Genomic DNA, 23,546 nt, shown 5'->3' on the forward strand with positions numbered 1-23,546 from the left:
TTGCAGCATGCTTTAACTTCTTCTAGTTGGAAAAGTATGAAATACATTTTCAAAAATGCTGATGAATTCAGTTTGAACAAAAGCGTAACTGTCTGATAATATCACTTCATAGTGAAGAACACGATTTACTAAGAACCTGATCCAAGAATAATAGACATAAATGGAAAGTGATTTTAATAGTTTGAGTGAATAGCTAAATTCTCAAAGCATTTGTTGTTCTTCATTCTTCTAGGCCTTTCGTAAGGACCTATCTTCTAACAGCACATATTAAATGATTTGGTGACATTCTTTGCCTCTACCATGAAAGGGTTGTCAAGCATCCGCAGCCACCATCATGGAGTTACCTGTGACCCTTCTTGTGATGCTCTGCCACATTACCCAGACAGAAAGCCATATTTGTTAAATCCAGTGGACCCTCACCAAGTAGATCACCCCTACTATGTTCAAAGGAACTCATTTCCAGCAGAATGCATGATGCCTTATGGTGACCAGATTGCTAGCAGCACTTTTCCTCGGAGACATTATAATTCCCACAATGATTCTAAAGAGGAATCTGCCCTGGTCCCCCATGGAACAATTGGCAAGGCCAACCGAATTCCTGCCAACCTTTTGGACAAATTTGAAAGACAGCTTCCTATCAACAGAGATGGCTACCATACCTTACAGTACAAGCGCACTGCAGTAGAACAACGCAGTGATAGCCCAGGAAGGATTCGGCACTTGGTCCATTCTGTTCAAAAGCTCTTCACAAAGTCCCATTCTCTTGAGGGACCAACAAAAGGGAATGTCAATGGCAACAAAACAAGCCCAGAGGAGACACAAACTGTGAGATATGGGAAGCGTAGCAAAAGCAAAGATAGGAAGCCTGAAATCAAGCCCCGATCCAACATGTCAGGATGGTGGAGTTCAGAGGATAACTTGGACAACGATGTTTGTATTTATCATGGTCCCACTGCAGTTATGACTATGGGAAGATGCCCTGATAGATCAACTTCCCAATACTTCATGGAAGCCTACAATACTATTAATGAACATGCATTAAAGTCATCTAGAAGCAATAATGATGTTAAATGCTCTACATGTTCAAACTTGCCCATAAACTTGGATAGCCAGTTAATGAAGAAAAGCTCCTGGTCATCCTCACTTACAGTGAGCAGAGCCCGTGAAGTTTACCAGAAAGGATCACTTAATATGGATCAAGCTGTGGTGAAATCAGAGCCAAACCAGCCAGAACGGTCTTGCCAGTACCTTCAGGTATGTGGTACAGGCTAAGTACACTAAATTACACTGTTTCTTTCTCTCCTGATTATGATCATTTTTACATTCATGTTTTTTTCTAGTAATGTTCCTTGCTTTATTCTAAGTAGAACTAAATAAAAGGTAATCTGTCCAAAATAAAAGATTTAAAAAAATTGTATCTACATGAATATTAAATTCTAATATTTCAAACTAATCTTTGAGAAGAAAAAATTCAGAGACTGAGCACTAGCTTGGAAAAGATAATTGCTTTCTTTATACATTTTCTAAGTCTATAATGTTTTATTACATTAGATTAAAAAATACTCATTGTTTGGAAATGTATTTATTTATGTATTTAAAACTAGGGATGTGAATCGTTTTTTGATGATTTAAAATATCGTCCGATATATTTTAAATCGTCAAAAATCGTTAGGGCCACGATACAATACCAATTCCCCCGATTTATCGTCAAAAAATCGTAAATTGGGGGAAGGGGGAGGGCAGGAAAACCGGCACACTAAAACCCCCTAAAACCCACCCCCGACCCTTTAAATTAAATCCCCCACCCTCCCGAACCCCCCCCCAAATGCCTTAAATTACCTGGGGGTCCAGCGGCAGTCCGGAACGGCCTCTTGCAATTGAATCGTGTTGTCTTCAGCCGGCGCCATTCTGCGCCGCCATTTTGCAAAATGGCGGCGCAAAATGGCGGCGGCCATAGACCAACATGATTCGACTGCAGGAGGTCGTTCCGGACCCCCGCTGGACTTTTGGCAAGTCTTGTGGGGGTCAGGAGGCCCCCCCAAGCTGGCCAAAAGTCCCTGGGGGTCCAGCGGGGGTCCGGGAGCAATTTCCTGCCGCGAATCGTTTTCCGTACGGAAAATGGCGCTGGCAGGAGATCGACTGCAGGAGGTCGTTCAGCGGGGGTTCCGGACGCTTAATAATACAAATATATGTACAATATAACAAATAACACTAAAAACAATTGACGAACAGCATAACCTACAACTTACAAATGAAATAACAAAGTTGAAAACAGATAAATGCCTTGTCTAAAATGATTGGTAAATCAGAAGATCAAGTGTTTCCAATTAGTATTACGATATATTTGAACCTGACATTCAGCTCTCTAGTGTCTTAGCATTTCAATCTATTCATATTTAATCACTGGTGCCTTACTCTGATTTATTTTAAAAGCAAGCCGTAATCCTTCATTTACTAAAGACGAATCCTTATTTATAACTGTAAAAAGTAATTATGGTACAGCTAGATTTGCTTTAATAGGAATTCTTTTTTTTTCTAAAATGAAAGTTTATTAAGAAATTAAATTAAACTTGTGCTTCAGTAGAAAAAGTGGAATTTATTTTTTTTTTTTTTGCTTTTTGCAGAGGTGACCAATCCTTAACAAATTCTGAATAACAATAAAAAACTGTATACTTTTGAAAAATATTGAATTAATAGGTTTATCTAAAATAAGAGTCTGCAGTCAGCTATTGGAATTATTTTGTTACCTTCTGGGCATTTGGGCCAGGCTTCATCATTCCATGCGGAATGATGAAGCCTGCGCTAAAGGGGGCGGGGGCGAAGGAGGGGGCGGGCGGGCAATAGCCCATAGCCGATCGCATCACAGTGGTGTGATTTTGCCTGCCCCTGTGTGGCAGGCTGCAGGCTACTACCGCCATAGTGCCACCGTAAAAGGTACTGCTATTCCCCGCGCTATTGCCAGCAATAGTGTTCAAAAAATTATCTCCGGCAGCGGTGCCGCCGCCGCTGACTCCTCTCTATCTCCGCTCTGACTCCTCCCCTCCCCCTAATTTTAATGTTACTGCCACGAAAAGGCCCTTTTCGCGTGCGATAAGTGCTTAGAAAATACCCCCCTTAGTTTGATAGAAAATAGTGGAAGTAGTCAGGAAGGACTGTTTAATAGAATAAATCTTAAGATGTTTAATTAGATATTTTGTTAATTTTGCTGCAAGTAACTATTTATGGATTTCATGGTTTTGAATAAAGCATAAGAACTTCCATAACTGGTTCAGACCAAGAGTCCATCAAGCCTTTTCCAGCAGCGGTCAATCCAGGTCACAAGTACCTAGCAGGATCCCAAATAGTAGAAAATGTCCATACTGTTTATTCACAGTGATAAGCAGTTGCTTTCCCCAAGTCTAACTGGTTAATAACTATGTGCTTTTCCTTCAGGAACTATCCACATCTTTTTTATACTCAGCTATGCTAACTGCCTTTACCACGTCTTCTGGCAACGAATTCCAGAGTTTTATTGTGTGTTGAGTGAAAAAATATTTTTTCTGATTTGTTTTAAATGTGCTACTTAGTCAATTCATGAAGTGTCCCTAGTCTTTAATTTTTGAAAGCATAAACATTAATAACCACCTTGCATTTACCTGTTTCACTCCACTAATGATTTCATAGACCTCTATCATATCTCTCCTTAGCTGTCACTTGTCCAAACTGAAGACTTCTAACCTCTTTAGCCTTTATCATAAAGAAGTCATTCCAACCCCTTTATCATTTTGGTCTCTCTTCTCTGCAATATCTATTCTTTTTACCTTCTTTTTAATAGGTATTAACATGAATATATGAACACCATAAAGAATACAACTTTTCTCTTATAGTTCATATTAATACAGCACCTCCCCATCCCATTCCCCCTCAGTGTTTCCAATATTTCCATCCATTCTCTGCATCCCAAGTATGAAAAACTGTCCAAATTCAAACAAAAAGGGGATAGAATTTCTTCTTGACATGGTCAACTTATCCATTTGATGAATTCCCATTAATCGCTTGTATCCAGAGGTTATACTAGGTGAGAGCTTTTGTTTCCATTGCCCTACTCGTTTACATTTTGCTGCCAAGATATCTGGCTAATCAAAGTTACTCATATTGTCTGGAACTCCTTCTGTGGGGTCCTGAAGGAGATACTCAAGAGGAACTTTACCCAACTGAATCTTAGAAATGTCCTAACTGAGTTGTTTCACTTGTTCCCAAAAGACCACGATTGTTGTTTGCCCAGATTCCCTCCAACAGCTGTCTGACACAGTCTTAAAAATACATTTCAATGTCTGAGGAGTGTACACCACCTAAAATATATTTTAAATGAATTTTAATCTCCACTAAGCGCGTTGATGCAGACGTTTTAGTCATCTTCTACCTGATTATATTTACCATACTTCATCTATTTCACAGAATAAATCTTTCGCCAAGTCCCTCTCATGTTTTAATTTCCACCCTCAACCATACTTATTTCTTTGTAGACTTTAGATATAAAACCTTTCATTGGGAGCCCCTTTGTACAATAACTGTTACGGCTATGGCTGCTGTGCAACCGCCTCACCACCAGGGGTCCCTCTAGAGCTGGCTTTCCTGACAGGCCCAGTCTATCTCCCTTCTCCTCTCTATGTTCTGGGCTTTCCCTTATAACCCTGCCTGACAGTTCCCTCAGTGCTTCGGCATCGAGCTCGCCTGGGCTCCCTGCTCTAGCCTTCCTTGCTTGTTGTGCGTGTGGTCCTTCGACCTTGCTTTGCCTAGCCTTGGAGCCTTTTCTCTTGCCTTGCCTTGCCTTGCGTGGCCTTCGGGCCTTCTGTCTTGCCCTGCCCTGCCTTGCGTGGCCTTCGGGCCTTCTGTCTTGCCTTGCCATGCCTTGCGTGGCCTTCGGGCCTTCTGTCTTGCCTTGCCTTGCGTGGCCTTCGGGCCTTCTGTCTTGCCTTGCCTTGCGCGGCCTTCGGGCCTTCTACCTTGTCTTGCCTTGCGTGGCCTTCGGGCCTTCTACCTTGTCTTGCCTTGCCCTGCCTTGCGTGGCCTTCGGGCCTTCTGTCTTGCCTTGCCTTGCCTTGCGTGGCCTTCGGGCCTTCTGTCTTGCCTTGCCTTGCCTTGCGCGGCCTTCGGGCCTTCTACCTTGTCTTGTCTTGCCTTGCCTTGCCCCGCTTACGGTGTGTGGCCTACGGGCCTTCTGTGTGTGTGTGGCCTACGGGCCTTCTGACCTGCCTTGCCCCACTTACGGTGTGTGGCCTACGGGCCTTCTGTGTGTGTGTGGCCTACGGGCCTTCTGACCTGCCTTGCCCCGCTTACGGTGTGTGGCCTACGGGCCTTCTGTGTGTGTGTGGCCTACGGGCCTTCTGACCTGCCTTGCCCCGCTTACGGTGTGTGGCCTACGGGCCTTCTGTGTGTGTGTGGCCTACGGGCCTTCTGACCTGCCTTGCCCCGCTTACGGTGTGTGGCCTACGGGCCTTCTGTGTGTGTGTGGCCTACGGGCCTTCTGACCTGCCTTGCCCCGCTTACGGTGTGTGGCCTACGGGCCTTCTGACCTGCCTTGCCCCGCTTACAGTGTCTGGCCTACGGGCCTTCTGTGTGTGTGTGGCCTACGGGCCTTCTGACCTGCCTTGCTCTGCCTCCTGCCCTGACCCAGCCTGAACCTAGACACTGCTAACTGCCGCCTGCCCTGACCCAGCCTAGACCCAGACACTGCTACTTGCTGTCTGCCCTGACCCAGCCGGGACCCAGACACGGTTTCCATCCATCCCTGTCTCTCTCCACCTGGAGCCACCCTTTTGGGTGGTGTTCACTACCCCTGAACTCAGCCCAAGCGTAACAGTATGCCGAAGCCATCAAATTTCCAGGGGAAGAGATAGGTCTGTGTGCTAAACTGGTGAGTCAACTTTTTTTTCACTATTACAAGATGCCTCCTTCAAAGTTTTATACCTGCAATTCCTGTCAGACTTTGAATTACCTAAGCTATCAGAACTGTCTAGCCTGTCAACTTGCTGGTCAGGAACACTGGTTGTGCAGTAACTGCAATAAGAGAAATGTCTCTGTCTATCAAGAGTGTTTAAACTGTTCTACTCCACAGCCAGGATGGTGGAAATGTTCATGTATTCCGTGCCTTTTGCCTCCAGGCGAACCCTGCCCCCGCTGCAAAGCTAACGGGCCATCTGTTTCTCCCAAAAGCTCAGCTAGTTCTACTACCGGGCGTTCAGCTTCTGGCCCAGCTAGCAACATTATTTCATGTAACAGTTTATGGATTAAGCATTCTAGCACTTCATCTCTGGACACTTTGGAAAAAACTTGCTACCAGGAAACAAGTATTAATTCTGAAAATCTTAGAACTCACCGGGTTAAGAAGCCTTCTATAACTTCCACGCTAGAGCCTCAGAAACGAAAGCTGAGAGAAGTAATTAACTCTAGCAGAGCTCTGCTTCCCACAGCTGCAGTTAAGACACTATCGAGCACCTTCCCTAGACGTCCTAGAACTGCCTGTGCCCTCTCTAAGCAGCTCCTCCAGAAACAAAAGCAGGAGCTTCTGACTCAAGGTATCAAGCCCACGGCAGTACAATCTTTGTCCTCCCTGCGCCTTAATTCTAACCTTGTTGCTCTGCCACCCAAGCATGCTGCATTACCCCATGAGGGGCCTGAACCTGTTGCATCATCCCGAGCGGGTTCCAAGACTGCTGCATTACCCCAAGAGGGGCCTGAGCCTGCTGCACCACCCCAAGAGGGGTCCAAGTCTGCTGCATCTCCCCGCAAGGGGCCCAAGTCTGTGGCATCACCCCGCGAGGGGTCTGAACCTGTTGCATCATCCCGAGCGGGTTCCAAGACTGCTGCATTACCCCAAGAGGGGCCTGAGCCTGCTGCACCACCCCAAGAGGGGTCCAAGTCTGCTGCATCCCCCCGCAAGGGGCCCAAGTCTGTGGCATCACCCCGCGAGGGGTCTGAACCTGTTGCATCATCCCGAGCGGGTTTCCAAGACTGCTGCATTACCCCAAGAGGGGCCTGAGCCTGCTGCACCACCCCAAGAGGGGTCCAAGTCTGCTGCATCTCCCCGCAAGGGGCCCAAGTCTGTGGCATCACCCCGCGAGGGGTCTGAACCTGTGGCATCACCCCGAGAGGGGTCCAAGCCTGTTTCATCACCCCGAGAGGGGCCCGAACCTGTTGCATCACCCCAAGAGGGGCCTGAACCTGTTGCATCATCCCAAGAGGGTTCCGAGCCCGCTGCATCGCCTCGAGTGGAGTCCGAACCCGCTGCTTCACCCCCAGAGGGGCTCGAACCGGTCCTGCTGCTGGCCCCGGAAGGATCTGAACCGGTCCTACTGACAGACTGTGTCTCTCAGCCGTCTGAAACTGCCGAACCGGTCTTGCTGCCGCCCCTGGAGGGGTCCGAACCGGTCTTGCTGCCGCCCCTGGAGGGGTCTGAACTGGTCCTACTGACAGACTGTGTCTCTCAGCCGTCTGAAACTGCCGAACCAGTCTTGCTGCCGCCCCCGGAGGGGTCCGAACCGGTCTTGCTGCCGCCCCTGGAGGGGTCCGAACCGGTTTTGCTGCTGCTCCTGGAGGGGTCCGAACCGGTCCTGCTGTCGCCCCCGGAGGGGCTCGAACCGGCTTTGCTGCCGTCCTCGGAGGAGTCCGAACCGGCCCTGCTGTCGTTCCCGGAGGGGTCCGAACCGGTCCTACTGACAGACTTTCCGACTCAGCCATCTGAGTCTACTGAACCAGTCCTGCTGCCACCCCCGGAGGGGCTCGAACCAGTCCTGCTGCCGCCCCCGGAGGGGCTCGAACCGGTCCTGCTGCCACTCCCAGAGGGGCTCGAACCGGCCCTGCTGCCGTCCCCGGAGGGGTCCGAACCGGTCCTACTGACAGACTTTCTGACTCAGCCATCCGAGCCTGCTGAACCGGTCCTGCTGCCGTCCCCGGAGGGGTCCGAACCGGTCCTACTGACAGACTTTCTGACTCAGCCATCTGAGTCTACTGAACCGGTCCTGCTGCCGTCCCCGGAGGGGTCCGAACCGGTCCTACTGACAGACTTTCTGACTCAGCCACCCGAGCCTGCTGAACCGGTCCTGCTGCCGTCCCCGGAGGGGTCCGAACCGGCCCTGCTGCAGTCCCCGGAGGGGTCCGAACCGGCCCTGCTGCAGTCCCCGGAGGGGTCCGAACCAGGCCTGCCAACAGACTTTGTTACTCAACCATCTGAGCCTGCTGTACCGATCCAGCTGCCGACTCGGGAGGGGCCCGTACTGGTCCTACGGTCGCCGACCCTGGAGGAGTCTGTGCCGGCCCTGATGCCGATCCTGGAGGGGTCCGGACCAGTCCTGCTGTCGTCTCAGGAGGGATTACGAACTATTTCTCTGCCCCAGGTGGGGTTTATGTTCCCCTTGTCACCCCAGGAGGGGTTATGGAAATCTGCACCGCCTCTGCTACCCCAGGAGGGGTCTAACTCTGCCGCCTTGTCCCAGGAGGGGTTATGGACTATGTTGCTGCCCCAGGTTGGGGTTGTGTCTGCCTTATTACTCCAGGAAGGGTTATGGACTGCCTTGCTGCCTTGGGAGGGAGTTGAACCTGCCGCATCGCCCCCGGAGTGGTCTCACGTTATTATTGCGTACCTCCTGCAAAAATGGGATCCAGGAGGAGGGGGAGGCCTTGAGGGGGGGGTACTGTTACGGCTATGGCTGCTGTGCAACCGCCTCACTACCAGGGGTCCCTCTAGAGCTGGCTCTCCTGACAGGCCCAGTCTATCTCCCTTCTCCTCTCTATGTTCTGGGCTTTCCCTTATAACCCTGCCTGACAGTTCCCTCAGTGCTTCGGCATCGAGCTCGCCTGGGCTCCCTGCTCTAGCCTTCCTTGCTTGCTGTGCGTGTGGTCCTTCGACCTTGCTTTGCCTAGCCTTGGGGCCTTTTCTCTTGCCTTGCCTTGCGTGGCCTTCGGGCCTTCTGTCTTGCCCTGCCCTGCCTTGCGTGGCCTTCGGGCCTTCTGTCTTGCCTTGCCCTGCCTTGCGGGGCCTTCGGGCCTTCTGTCTTGCCTTGCCTTGCGGGGCCTTCGGGCTTTCTGTCTTGCCTTGCCTTGTGTGGCCTTCGGGCCTTCTGTCTTGCCTTGCCTTGCGTGGCCTTTGGGCCTTCTGTCTTGCCTTGCCTTGCGTGGCCTTCGGGCCTTCTGTCTTGCCTTGCCTTGCCTTGCCTTGCGTGGCCTTCGGGCCTTCTACCTTGTCTTGCCTTGCCCTGCCTTGCGTGGCCTTCGGGCCTTCTACCTTGTCTTGCCTTGCCCTGCCTTGCGTGGCCTTCGGGCCTTCTACCTTGTCTTGCCTTGCCCTGCCTTGCGTGGCCTTCGGGCCTTCTGTCTTGCCTTGCCTTGCCTTGCGCGGCCTTCGGGCCTTCTACCTTGTCTTGTCTTGCCTTGCGCGGCCTTCGGGCCTTCTACCTTGTCTTGTCTTGCCTTGCCTTGCCCCGCTTACGGTGTGTGGCCTACGGGCCTTCTGTGTGTGTGTGGCCTACGGGCCTTCTGACCTGCCTTGCCCCGCTTACGGTGTGTGGCCTACGGGCCTTCTGTGTGTGTGTGGCCTACGGGCCTTCTGACCTGCCTTGCCCTGCTTACGGTGTGTGGCCTACGGGCCTTCTGTGTGTGTGTGGCCTACGGGCCTTCTGACCTGGCTTGCCCCGCTTACGGTGTGTGGCCTACGGGCCTTCTGTGTGTGTGTGGCCTACGGGCCTTCTGACCTGCCTTGCCCCACTTACGGTGTGTGGCCTACGGGCCTTCTGACCTGCCTTGCCCCGCTTACGGTGTCTGGCCTACGGGCCTTCTGTGTGTGTGTGGCCTACGGGCCTTCTGACCTGCCTTGCTCTGCCTCCTGCCCTGACCCAGCCTGAACCTAGACACTGCTAACTGCCGCCTGCCCTGACCCAGCCTAGACCCAGACACTGCTACTTGCTGTCTGCCCTGACCCAGCCGGGACCCAGACACGGTTTCCATCCATCCCTGTCTCTCTCCACCTGGAGCCACCCTTTTGGGTGGTGTTCACTATCCCTGAACTCAGCCCAAGCGTAACAGTATCTCTCAAATGTAGAATATTTATACACATATCTGCCATTTCCCTAATATCATTTTAACATAATATTGTGTCTTCATGTAAGCATACCTATCTGCTTCTCTCAATTTACATTTGTCTTTTGAAGTTAAAAAATTCAACCAGTCCTGGGAAGCCATTAATTACCTAAACGAGTCGATCCCACTATTTCCTGATACCGAAAACTCCCCCAATAGAAACTCTTTGTTAAAATGGATCAGTAAAAATGGCAAATGTGTCCCCCAGGCTGACAATCACAGTTTAAGAGTTTCCCAGACCTCCACCATGTGTCTAATAAAAGGATTGTGTGTGTATTGCTGTTTGAATACGCTGTCCTTTCAGCAACCACAAATAAAAAGAGATATGAGTATTCCCTAAAAAGAACTGTTCCATTACTACCCAATGTGCAGCTGTGGGATATTGATGTATAGTTTTTTGCAAATAGGCAATACATAAATGCAAATAAAATGAAATGAAAAATGAAATACCCCTCTAAGATTGCCCTAATTTATGTGATTTTATAGTAGTTTGCAATATTACGGACTCCCAGCCCCTTTGGCAAGAATAACATTTTCTTAGAAACTCTAGGGAGCTTTTATTTCCAGAGAAGCACCAATAATTTCCTTTGGATCTTGAGTCATCTGTTGATAATTTCTGGTAATTTTGACTCCTAAATATTTTATATGGTTACAGGTCCATTGAAATATAAAGTTACGTTTCAGTTGATCTACCATGGAATCTGGATGATTGATATTCAGAATTTCTGATTTGGTTATGTTGACCGTAAACCCATATGCACTAAGTTCTGTAATTAAAACAGGTAGCAAAGTAACTGTTTTAGATAGAGTAAACAGAACATCATTGGTAAAAAGTAATATTTTGTACTCCTGTCTGTCAATTAAGACCCCCCTAATGTGTAGGTTTTGCCTAATCTTCTCTGCTAGAGGTTCTATTATCATAGCAAAAAGGAAAGGGATAATGGAAACCTTGCTGAGTATCCTTCATCAGCACAAAGATCTCTGCGTATCCTCCATTAATTTTTATGCAGGCCTGCAGGGTATCGTATAGCTTTTGTATCCAGCTGATAAAATTGTCTCCAAGCCTCATTTTTTTGAGCACACATTACACAAAGGGCCAGTGAACCCTATCGAATGCTTTTTCAGCATCAATAGCCTAGCATCATTGATGCTAGATTGCCCTCCTTTGTGCCCAAATGACACTAATCACTCTATGGACATTATCTGATGTCCTACTCCCCAAAATAAATCCATATTGGTCTTCAATAAGTTGTTGACTGATTATTGGTCTTCAACAAGTTGTTGACTGATTGACAAATTATTTATAAACAATTGGCAAATTGATTGAATGGGATCATAAATTAATTGACCTTCCTGACCTCTTACTTTATTAATCTGTGTTTGTGATGTCTGTTTCCTGAGCTTAAGGACTAAGAATTTGGAATTATCAAAGTGCTATATGGTGCTTTTGCAAATGTCATTTTTAGTGGTTTTAATCTCCTGGAGAGCCAACCTAGCTATCAGGGCCCTCCTACCACCACTGGGGGAGAGAGAGAGAGAGAAAGAGAGAGAGAGAGCACCTAGCTGTAATGCCCTCACACTAGGTAGGTATTTATATCTCTATGGGAGGCCTACCTACTAACTCAAGGTGAGGTTTAGGTATTAGTGTAGGGGCTGGGGCTACTTTGACATTCAAAGTGAGATGTAAGACCAGAACAGTGCTCTCTAGTGAAGATTTGATGACCTTCGGAGTGAGAAACCTCACCCAAAGATGAGATTTGTGCAATGTTCTCTCAACCTAGATTGATGTTACCCAGGTAGAGAGCACTACTTTATATTGGTCGAACAAAAATGTCCCAGATCACAATTTCTTCATTCTCTGCAATTCTGTCAGGATCATGATCCCAGTGCTTTTCTGGTATTGCAATGTTATAGTGTTTACATAGTTTCTAATAGGGATGGGCATTCAGAAGAAATGAAGTAGGAAATTAAATGACATTTCCTATTTCATTTCATTTCATTCTCAAAGCAAAATGATTGAAAATCCGACAAAATTTCATTAGTTTTCATGTTTCATTTTGAGAACAAAAAATTGATCTGTTGGGCTTAGATCCAGGCCTGAATCTGGGGCCTCATGTAGGGAATAGGATGAGTCCAGAACAGGGGCCTCGGCCTAGACCCGAGTGCAATGCCAGAAGTTGGGACCTGGTGTCCGGACTTGACAGGTATTGGGCCTGGGCCCAGGCCCTGGCCTAGGCTGAGCTCTAGGCATTAGGACCCAGCCTCTGGGTCGGGCCCTGACATCAGGCCTGGGATGAGGTCCAGGTGTTGGGTCCAGCTCTCAAAGCCTGGGCCTTGTGTAGGGCCTAGGCTGAGGTCGTGGCCTAGGCCTACATAAGGCCAAGACTTCAGCCTGGGACTAGGCCGATGCCTCAGTCTTGCATAGGCCTTGACACAGTAGGTTGCCACAACATCGGCCTAGGCCCTACGCAAGTCCCAGGCTTTGGCTGAGCCTAGGCCTCGGCGTCTGATCCCCCTGGACCGGGTAAGTGGTGGATGGGGAGGATCCTCACCCTGGCTTTTTTTGGGTGGTAAGAATGAATGGGGGGCATGGGAGGCCTCAGGAGGCCCCGTTTCTCTTTTATTTTTTTCATTTTTGGGGGTAGAGAGGTTTAATGTTTATTTTGATTTTTAATAAAATAACTATTAGATGAAACAAAATTCGCGGGAAACCATCCCTCCAAAAAGAAAAAGAAAAATGAAATGTTTTTTTTCCTCCCACCCCTATTTTCTAGTGAATGGCCCTTGCCACTTTATTTTGCCTTCCAGTACATGGCCTTCCGACATCAGCTTATGACATCCAACAATGAGGTGTGCACCCATTTACAGTTCTGTTTAACAGAATCTGCATTTATCTGTTTTTTTACCATTTTTTGCTGTGAACCATCTTGTCTGTAGTCCACTATCCTGTGCTGCAATTATCAATCTCTCATCTTTAAATTTAAGTTTATCTCTCTTTAGTTATTCCTGTGTCAGGTTTTGAACCACGGGGAGTTTCTGAAGTAACTCCATATTTACCACTGCATTTATGCTTTTTGCCACTTGTTGTTTCGTTGTTTGCTGGTCTAATTCTTTAAAGAATTTTTTCTCACTTTGCAAATTATGTTGCTTCTTTTCTCTTGTGCACTGACGGATTCTCATTTAAACCTTCTACTCATCAAAACTATTGCCCAAGATTAAGGAGTGAGACTAATTTTTGGCTGTTCGCTTTCATACTTAAGCACTTATTAAGTATTTAGATCTGTTGATGCTATTAGATAACAAGTTCTCATCTTTAAGTTTAATTTAACCTCTCTTTAGATATAGACCTGTATCATACTTTTGGTACTATTGCCACACAATATATGTAAATTGAATTCATACCCAATGCCTAGAATCAATGAACCAATAGACTGAGCCTTTCCAAGGCAGTCTGTCTCCACAATGGGGCTGACAAAGGGTCTTACCAGATCCCCCTTTTCCTCAGACTGAATTTGCTATCCATGTCAGTTTAGGTTCAGTATAGGGTTTTCCTTTCAGCCTCTAGAAGGCTGTGTCCAGCATCAAGGACCTGATATTTGGACAACATAGTCCTTCATATTGAAGACTGGCAGACCCACATTTGGTGACTGAGGAAGCTCCTACAATCCCTAACGGGCCAATTCAGTAAAGTCCCGCCTGTGCGTGCGATTCAGTATTTAAATGAGGCCCGGCGGTAGAAACGGGCAAAAGGAGGCACTAGGGACACTAGCGCGTCCCTAGCGCCTCCTTTTGGACCAGAGCAGCAGCTGTCAGCGGGTTTGATAACTGACGCTCAATTTTGCCGGTGTCGGTTCTCGAGCCCGCTGACAGCCACGGACTCGGAAACTGGACGCCGGCAAAATTGAGCGTCTGGTTTTTGACCCGACAGCCGCAGGCTGACTTCAAATTTTTTTTATTTTTTTTTTACTTTTTTTACCCTTCAGGACCTCCGACTTAATATCGCCATGATATTAAGTCGGAGGTCCCGAACCTAATAGCGCCCTCAACATGAATGTTGAGGGCGCTATTAGGTTCGGTGGGTTGGACGCGCGTTTTCAGCCCCTTACTGAATAAGGGGTAAGGGAAAACGTGCGTCCAATGGCGGGTTAACAGTGCGCTCCATCGGAGCGCACTATACTGTATCGGCCCGTAAGAGAGGCTAGATTGATTTCCAGCCTGTTTAATGAGTTACACATTTTATTGCATAGGCCCCTAAGTATCCTGATGGCTATGAGATGTCCAACACAAGTAGAATGCCTGATGTTCAGCAATTACAGAAATCTGCCACATAGACTTACAGCTCAAAGATGGAAACACTAAGGGCCTGATTAATCAAGGTCTTTTCCCATGGACACAGAATGGGAAAAAAGTCATAGTGAAGGAGATCCTAAATATTGTTTTAGCAGGAACATGATGAAGTTTGTGCATATTTATAATTTTTAAAAATAACTTTCTCTCGTCAAAAATGAGATTGAGTAAATTAAAGGGCGTCTACTGCATTTCAAATTTTATCTGAGCACAATAGTGACAACAGCTCCTTAAGCTGTCAGCATGACTCTAGAGAAACAGATAAAAGCTCAGGAGGGTAGCAGTCAGCTTCATTATAAAGTGACGCCTTAGTTCTCCCTCTTCTTTCTGCCCAGAAACTGTTTAAATCACCTCTGCAGAGCTCCCAACCCTGGCTGACCAGAGCAGCAGCAGCAGTGGGCACAAGTCTCCAGATCAGACCTCCAGCATGGCATTACCTGATGACAGGTGCTCCACAGGTCTGTCAGGCAAACTCTCAGTAGGTTCTTTTTTGAAAGGATTATGTGCCAATGGCTTCTTCTGCCATACCAGAGTTCCACTTTTCTCTTTGAGCATTTATTTGATAATCTGATCCAGCTAGGTTGTAAAGAAAGGGCAAAAAGGTATCCAGAAACAGTGTTCTGCAGAACATAAAGGAACTATTACTGTCTCAAGTACCATTTTGTTTTTTATTATATATATATATATATATATATATATATATATATATATATGTGACATATTTTACATTTTTACTTTTATGCATTCAACTTTCTTTTCTGCAGTTCTAAATTATAAGCTGATTTAAAGCATTAGTACTGCCAACATGGATTTACTGTAATCTGCTTGGTCTTCTAAAGAAGACAAAAGTCCATCATATTCATTTTTTCTTCTCTATTTATAGTATTTGGTGCTTTGGAAAGTAACTCCCATTTTTCTAGTTCTGGCATATAGATCTAGTAGTTTCTATGCACGGAAGTTGCTTTTTGTCATTAGAGGTGGAGGAGCAGCCTTGAGGTTATAGCAGCAGGCTGAGAATCAGGGAAGCCAGAGCTGACATCCTAATGATGTTCTTTGTGACATTGAACAAGTCAATTCAAACTCCATTAAATCAGGTACAAACTTAGGGACTGATTTAATAAAGCTTTTTTCCCATTCTGATTATGGGGAAAATGCTTAGTAAATAAGGCCTTTTGATTGTAAGCACTCTGAGGATAGGGAAATACCTACTATATGGTACCTGAATGTAACTCGCCTTGACCTTGAGTTTGTAAAGCCAAGCCAAGTGATCAAATCCAACCAGAAGGGAGCGGTGTCCTTGAAATATTTATGTTTGAATACAGCATACACACCTAAAGAGTGGCCTTAGGACAGGAGAGAGTTAAAACAATAATATGGGCTTGATAAGAATAAAGTGGTATAATTTATCTCCAAAATATAATAAATAAGATAAGTTGAGGAAGTAAACCTCTTTATTCTTGCATTTGTCTTCAAGTGAAGGAAAACCCTGGTCTAAGTCGCGGTCAGGCCTTGTGCAGGAACAAGGCGAGGCAGAGAAATATTTGTTTGATCAGGAGAGAACTGTCAGCTAACCCAGCTGATACCCCAAGGTACCCTCCTGGTGCCAAGTTTCTGGAGCGGAGAAAAAAGCAAGTTTGCTTACTGAAAGCTGTGTTTTTCATAGATAGCAGGATGAATTAACCATGCTGAATGGATGACATCATCAGGCAGTATTAGGTGGAGATGTATCTCAAAGTTTTTAGAACTTTAGCTCTACTGGGCATGTGCGGCAGTTCCCGCGCAATCAGTGTTCCAGAATTCTTCTGTCTGTATTCAAGAAGAAAAATTGTATAATCATATGTATAGTTGCTGTCCAGGGAGGACGGCGGGAATGCATGGTTAAGTCATCCTGCTATCTATGGAAAACACCATTTATGGTAAGCAAACTTGCTTTTTTCTGTCGATAAGCAAGTTGAATTATCCATGCTGAATGGGGAGTCCCAAGCTGAGGGTTGCTACCAATTGGTATGTCGTTCACTTCTGTTGCTTTTTTTTTTTTTTTTTTGGCAAACCAAACTCCTCTGTGGACAGCAATTACCAGGATGTTAAGTGATGCAGCACCACCCATCCCACTGAGCTGTCTGTGTTTGCTAATTCATCCAGGTAGTAGTAGTGAGATGTGAAGGTATGAACCAATGACCAGGTAGCTGCTTTGCAAATTTCTTCGATGGGCATGTTATGTAAGTTTGCTATTGAGGCCATTATAGCTCAAATTTGATGCGCCTTTATAGAATGAGTCAGATAAATTGATTAAATTGATTGAGAATTATAATTATAACAGTACTGCATGCAGGACGTTATCTAATTGGAGAGAGTTCACTTTGCCACTGGCATTCCTAGTTTATTAGGGTCATAAGAGACAAAGAGATGGGAGGACCTCTTATGTTCCTATGACTTATGTTTGTAATATGTTAAAGCTCTTTTGCAGTCCAGAGTATGCAGGTGCCGTTCCTGTTCCTGTTTATGTGGCTTTGGTAAGAAAATGGAAAGCATGATTGCCTGGTTTAAGTGAAAGACTGATACCACTTTTGATAAGAACTTTGGATGGGTTCGAAGGACCACCTTGTCGTGGAAAAATTGAAGATATGGAGGGAAATGTACTAATGCCTGCAACTCATTTACTCTTCATGTGAATCTAACCTCTGTCAGGAAGACCACTTTCCACATCAGGAACTTTAGTTCAGCAGTGTCTAGAGGCTCGAAAGGAGGTTCCATACGTGCCATTAGCACCAGTTTAATGTTCCAGGGTACAGGTAGCTTCTGCCTGAGGGGAAAAATGAAGAAGGCCTCTCATGAAGTGGGAGAGAAGTGGATGTACAGAGATCATGGATTCATTCACCTGGTTATGATAAACTGCTATAGTCCTGAGATGCATGCAAATAGACGAGGTTGCTAGGCCCCCACTGGAAAGATGGAAATATTCCAGTAACTGGCAAGGTTTGCAGGCAAATAGATTGATGGAATAGTCACTGCACCATATCCTGGTTACTCCCCAGACTCTGTGGGGGGCTTACTGAAAGTTGTATGAGATATGCATACCATGGTTGTCTCAGCCACACTGGGGCTACTAAGATCATTCTGGCATGGTTTTGCATGCATTTCTGCACTGTTTAGGCTATAAAGTGTATCAGAGGGAAGGCATAGAGAGTCCTCTTGTCCATGAGATCATGAAGGCATTCAAAGCTTCCCTATGTGGACTGGGATAAATGGAGCCAAAGTGGTTTATCTTTCTGTTCCCCTCTGTGGTGAACAAATCTATCCAAGGACAACCCCAGTGTCAAAATAAGTGGTCAGCCACCTCCTGCGATAGAGCCCATTTGTGCGGGCAGAACACTGCTGAGTCTGTCTGCCTCTGTATTCACAATCCCCGGAATATAAATGCCTGTTTCTAACATTTTAGTGCCTCTTGACAAAGAATCCAAGAACCCATTCCCCCTTGCTTGTTTAGGTAATACATGACTACTTGGTTATCTATATGAATCATTATGTTCTTTCCTTAAAGCAAATGTTGGAAAACTTCTAGTGTGCACCACATTACCCTTAGTTCCAGAAGATTTATTTGGAACAAAGTCTCTTGAGGAGACCACAGCACCTGTGTTTTGAACTGAAGAAGATGAGCTCCCCATCCTCAAGTGAAGACATCGGTGGTTAGTATAATCTGATGTGGCTCTAGTTGAAGTGGGACTTCCACCTACAACACTTCTGGGCAGAGCCACCAATTGATATCTGTTTTCATGAAATTGGTAATGAGAATTCTGGCTGAAAGGGGTTGGAAGAACTGATTCCAATGAGTTTATACCTACTACAGACATTGCATATGTAGACAGGTTAAGGGGACCACATGTATCACTGTGGCTATGTACCCTAGAAGCATCAGGATGTGAAAGGCCAATGTGAAGGACTGGAGATGTAAACAACTTGCTAAGAAACAAAGTTTCTGAGCTCTGTCCTCGGAGAGGAAAGCTCTGAATTGCAGTGAGTCTGTTTGAGTTCCTGTAAACTGTATGGATTGTGTTGGTTGTAGATTGGAATTCTCATAATTTATTATAAAACCTAGCGTTTGCAGGCAGATAATGGTCATTTCCATGTGGACGGATAGGCATTCTTTTAGGGTACTGTAATTAACCAGCTGACCAGGTAATGAAAAATACATCTTCCTGAGTGATGTAGGTGGGCTACTGCCACAGCTAAGCATTTCATAAAAGCTCTCAGGGCTAATAAGAGGCCAAATGGGAGAACTTTGTATTGATAATGTTTTTCTCCCACCTTGATGCAGAGGTAATGCCAACAGGATGGGTGCATAGGGATATGTATATATACATCCTTGAGGTCTAGAGAGCACATCCAGTCCTGTGGCTGAATAAAAGGCAAAATCATTCCTAGAGACATCATCTTGAATTTCTCTCATTACAGGTGTTTGTTGAGAGATCTGAGATCCAATATTGCGCGAAGACTTCCAGATTTCTTGGAATGAGAAAATATTTGGATAAATACCACTGGTTATACTGAGAATGGGTTAGTTCCTGGATGGTGTTCTGCTTCAGAAGCTACTGCACCTCTAGAAACTGTTGCAACCGTCCCTTCCCAACGGCTTCATGTCGCCTACCTTTCTTTCTTTGCACCTCCGCTCGCTATGGAAGGATGCCTGGCTGCTGCGGCATCTGCCTGCCGTCCTCTCCTGTGTCCCTGGACTGGCTTGGGCGCTGCCTCTCGCCATGCTCCACTGGTACCTTAGGGCGCGTGCGCCGCTTGGCCCTCACTCTGGGCTACTTCTGCTGCTCACTACTTCTGCTGCTCACTACTGCCACCTCTGGTGGCTTCACCACATTGTCTAATAAAAGATCAATCTCTGTGTTTGTGTGTCCTAAGCTGAGCCTGACCTGTGGCCCCTCATGGGACTTCCCCCCGTGGGCGTGGTCAGCTGCCACAGTGTCCAAGGGTCCACCCAAACCTCACTAATTATAACAGAAACATAGAAATATGATGGCAGAAAAAGACCACATGGCCCATCCAGTCCACCCATCTGTCTAATACATTTAGTATTATAATTCTCATCACTTCCTTAGAGATCCATTGTATTTATCCCATACTTTCTTGAATTTAGATACTGTTTTTTTGTCTCCACCACCTCCACTGGGAGGCTGATCCATGCATCCTCCACCCTTTCTGTAAAGAAATATTTCCTATGATTACTCCTGAATCTACCCTTTCACCCTCACCTCCTGTGCATGGAAACCTTTGAGATATTTGAATATCTCTATCATATCTCCCCTATATTGCCTTTCTTCTCAGGTATACATGTTTAGACCTTTAAGTCTATCCCCATATGCTTTAGAACAAAGACTACTGACTATTTTAGATCCAGAATGAACATTTGGGGCTGGTCGAGTAAGAGTATAACGAGGTGAGGTGTTTGAGGCCAGTTGTTGAAGTTGAAATGGTATCCTTCCTTTATTTTCATCAACATCCACTGATCTGTAGTGATTGTGGGCCAGTCATTTAAAAAGTAAGTGATTGTGGGCCAGTCATTTAAAAAGTAATGGATTCTATCAGTTGCTGTGGTGGTGGTGGTAATTTTAAAAATTCTGCTGTGCCTTCACCACTGGCTGTGGTTGTGGTTTCTGCTGACACTGATCTCTTTTCCATCCTTGATTTTGGGAGGCTGGTGGCCTCGGACACAGCAGTTGCTATGGGGCTTGATGATAGGTCTATAAGTCCTTTTTGGGAAGAAGGTGTATTTATACTGTGGATAAAAACATCTTGGTGCATTTAGCTGGTCTCCTACAGCAGACAAGGACTAGATTGCAACATTGTGCTCTTTCATCTGCAAGACCATTTCTCTCAGCTTCTCGCCAAAGAGGTTGTCACCTAAATATGGGAGTTCTGTCAATTTTTCATGGACATCCTCCCTGATGGCGCTAGCTCAGAACCATACCATGTGTCTAACCACTATGGAGGCCACTGAAGTTATGGCCACCATATCGAAGCCCTCATACACAGATCTAAGGAGATAGCGAAGACCTTCCTCTAAGTCATAAAGAGGCTATGGTAAGATTGGTTGGTCCTTTTTGCAACCTAATGTAGGGTTTTTAATAACTGCACATACTCATGCAAATACTGCATCATATAAAACTAGTGCTGCTGAATTTGAGTTATGAGCATTGCACTTTGAAAGGCTTTTTTGCCAAAGTCATCCCAAGAGCTTGTGACCTTTCCCAGGTGACAAATTACAGTGGGGTCTTGATTTCTTCGCCTTCCTCATAGCAGATTCCACAATCACCAAGTTATGTGGCAGAACTACTATGCCATATCCCGGAGTCTTTCTGATCAAAACCTTTGATCTAATTTGCATGCCACCGTTGTCCATGAAAAGGAGGACTCCCATGTTTTCATCAGTAACTTATCCAGTACTGCATGAGAAGAAAAAGTGGCTGGTTGTGATGGGATATCTAAGATTTTTAATATTCCCATAACCTCAGTATGTTAAGTCCTCCAGTGGGGAGGAGTGATCCAGAGACTATTCAGGCAGGTCAGGAGGTATTCCTGTTGAACTTCCTGGGGACTCCCCTGGAGATGGCAGTAGGAGACTTTCCAATCTTTGAGATGGTGCTGATGATTCCCTTGAGGGAACAAATGGTAGTGGGACTTCCTCCCTGATGTCTTTCAATAATGTAGATGGAGGAAGTGGCACTGTTCCTGGCATTACCACTTCTGTTGTACCTAGCATAATTGGGTACTCTGGAGGAAAACTTGGTTGTTGGGCTTGTGGGAACAATGAAAAGAAATTCTTCACAATGTCTGTTATCTGGTCTACTGCTTGCTGTGATCTGTGGCCAGAAGACTCTGGATCATCAACTTCACTAGGATTTGCTCCTGATTAGTGGTAGGCAAGGGGTCCCTTGGCAACAAAGAATAAACAGGCTGTGGTGTCTGGAGATGGAGACCCTGCTGCCAAAGACTGGAAGCTAGAAAGGAGCCTGGTTCCCCTTAAGGTATATGGACTGCCTTCTTGACTGAATAGATTCCCTGTGGCAGTCTTGGTGGTAGTAAAACTGAGCCAATATGTCGTGAGCAGGTGTAAGGACCTAGGGAAAACCTGATGGAACTGGCCAGTCTTCTTTATGCTGGACATCTTTCCTGGGAGTTGAGACCTGAATAAACTTGGCTCCCACTTCCTTTGGAGGATTCTGAGGCCAAGGTAGACCTGTGAGCCCTCTAGCGAAGGCCTGATGCCTCATGGAGAGGCTCCCCTTGTTGAGGAGGTCCTTGAACAGGTTGCATCACAGTGTTGTGGTCTCTGGATGCAGAGCTGAGCCTTTTGATAGAGGGGTAATTCATCCAGCCCCCCCCCCCCCCCCCATTTTTTTGTCATTTTCCTTCTGCTATTTCTTCTGCAGTAAGATCATCTCCTATGCTGGTCTTTCAGTACTTGGTACCTCTTTATGGGTATTGGCATTGTGCAAACTTGGTTGGTGTGGCTCTTGTGCCATGCACACTATATGCACCATTGGCACTGTGTCGTGCATCATGCGCCATACGAGGTGGTGCATCGTGCACATGGACATTGTCATTCCTTGTGCCAGCTGCAATGCACCGGGCATTGTGTTTGTCATTTGTTTCGGCGCCAATTATTATTTTTTTTTGTGCTGCGGTTCCATGCAACCTAGGCTGCATCAAGGAATCTTTTGATAGCACACTTGGAGAATACAATGATCCTACGGAGGCCAGTCAATGCTCTAGATTGTGGGACTGTATTGACCATCCTAGTGACGATTTTGATGACTTGCTATGCTTTTGAACCTCTACGGATGACAAACCTCCTGATGCTGACATGCCTTCTACCTAGAGGCAAGCAATTTTCTCTGCTTTTTGTCTCTAGGCCCTAGGTGACATCCTGCCACAGTCACAGCAATTGGCCTGGTCAAGGTTGGGTCCAAGGCACAAATAGCAATAGTTGTGCCCATCCATGAGTGACATTATGTGGCCACACAAGCAGCATTTGAACCCTGAGGTTTTCCTCTTGGCCATGTTAGTGCTGAAAAGTGCTGCTTTCAGGGTCACCAATTCAAAACATAGAAAATCTGAGATGAATCTGAGTAACAAGATTCTACTATACATGCGAAGTGTGGACAAAAAAAAGACTGAGGAGACTTCTGGAGCACTCAGTCACGTGTGAACTGCCACTCATGCCCAGTAGAGCTAAAGCTCTAAAAGCTTTGAGAGACATCTCCACCTAGTGCCGCTGATATAATCATCCATTCAACATGGCTAATTCAGCCTGATTATTGACAGAAAAGAACAAGTTACCTATCTGGTGCTCAATCTGCAGAGGAGAGAGAAGCAGGGATCAAGCACTAGAAGCAAGGTACAATAAGGTGTCCCCAAGAAAGAGAGAATTCACCACCGGTCCAAGGGGAACCTAAATTCTAGGAGGTAAGGGATGGATCAGAAACCCTTTATAAAATGTAACTGTTTAATCTGGATGCTATAAGGAGACAATGTACCATGTGTCAAATGATTTATGGCAATGTTTCATGATGAAGACTTTTATTTTTGTAATACTATAATTCTTTGGAGAGTGTTTATTGAAAATTCAAGTCTAGTGCCTTGAGCACTAAAGGTAAAATTCTTAGTCCCAATGGAGAACCCCACCATGGCAGAAGAAATGTGTCAGGACTCAGCCCGGTACTGAGTGGTCCCTTTGCCCAGAGGAGAGCCCAAGATGGGGGGGGGGGGGAGCAACCAGAATTTGAGCTTGCTCATAGTAGCATAATGTCCAAACCTCTTCTGAAAGGCCTGACTGAGTCCCAATCTCAGCAATTAGCATCAGTTAAATTGTAAATGACTGGCTTCTTTCAGGAAGAGCAGCTACAGTAGCATTTTTGACTGGCAGTTTACTTGACTCCTGTCAGTTTCTGATGTGTGGCTGAGGGGAGATAACCCTTCTTACACAACAAGTTTTTCAAACAGTATCTATAGTTCTCTCTGATTCTTGCTCGCTGCATTTATGGGGCTGAAAGAGTACTCCCTACCCCACTGCAAGCAAT

At 46.1% G+C, this 23,546-nt stretch overlaps 1 protein-coding gene across 1 annotated transcript in view; it reads left to right on the forward strand.

The window, feature by feature from the left end:
* Positions 1-238: 238 nt before the first annotated feature.
* DLGAP1 (DLG associated protein 1) overlaps positions 239-23,546 on the forward strand; it is a 437,388-nt gene continuing 414,080 nt past the window's right edge. Inside the window, 1 exon segment of the mRNA XM_029591059.1 lies at positions 239-1,254. Coding sequence (XP_029446919.1) covers positions 301-1,254 — 954 coding nt within the window. The 5' untranslated portion in view covers positions 239-300.

This window comes from Rhinatrema bivittatum, chromosome 2, assembly GCF_901001135.1.
Source record: "Rhinatrema bivittatum chromosome 2, aRhiBiv1.1, whole genome shotgun sequence".
NCBI classification, from domain to species: Eukaryota; Metazoa; Chordata; class Amphibia; order Gymnophiona; family Rhinatrematidae; genus Rhinatrema; species Rhinatrema bivittatum.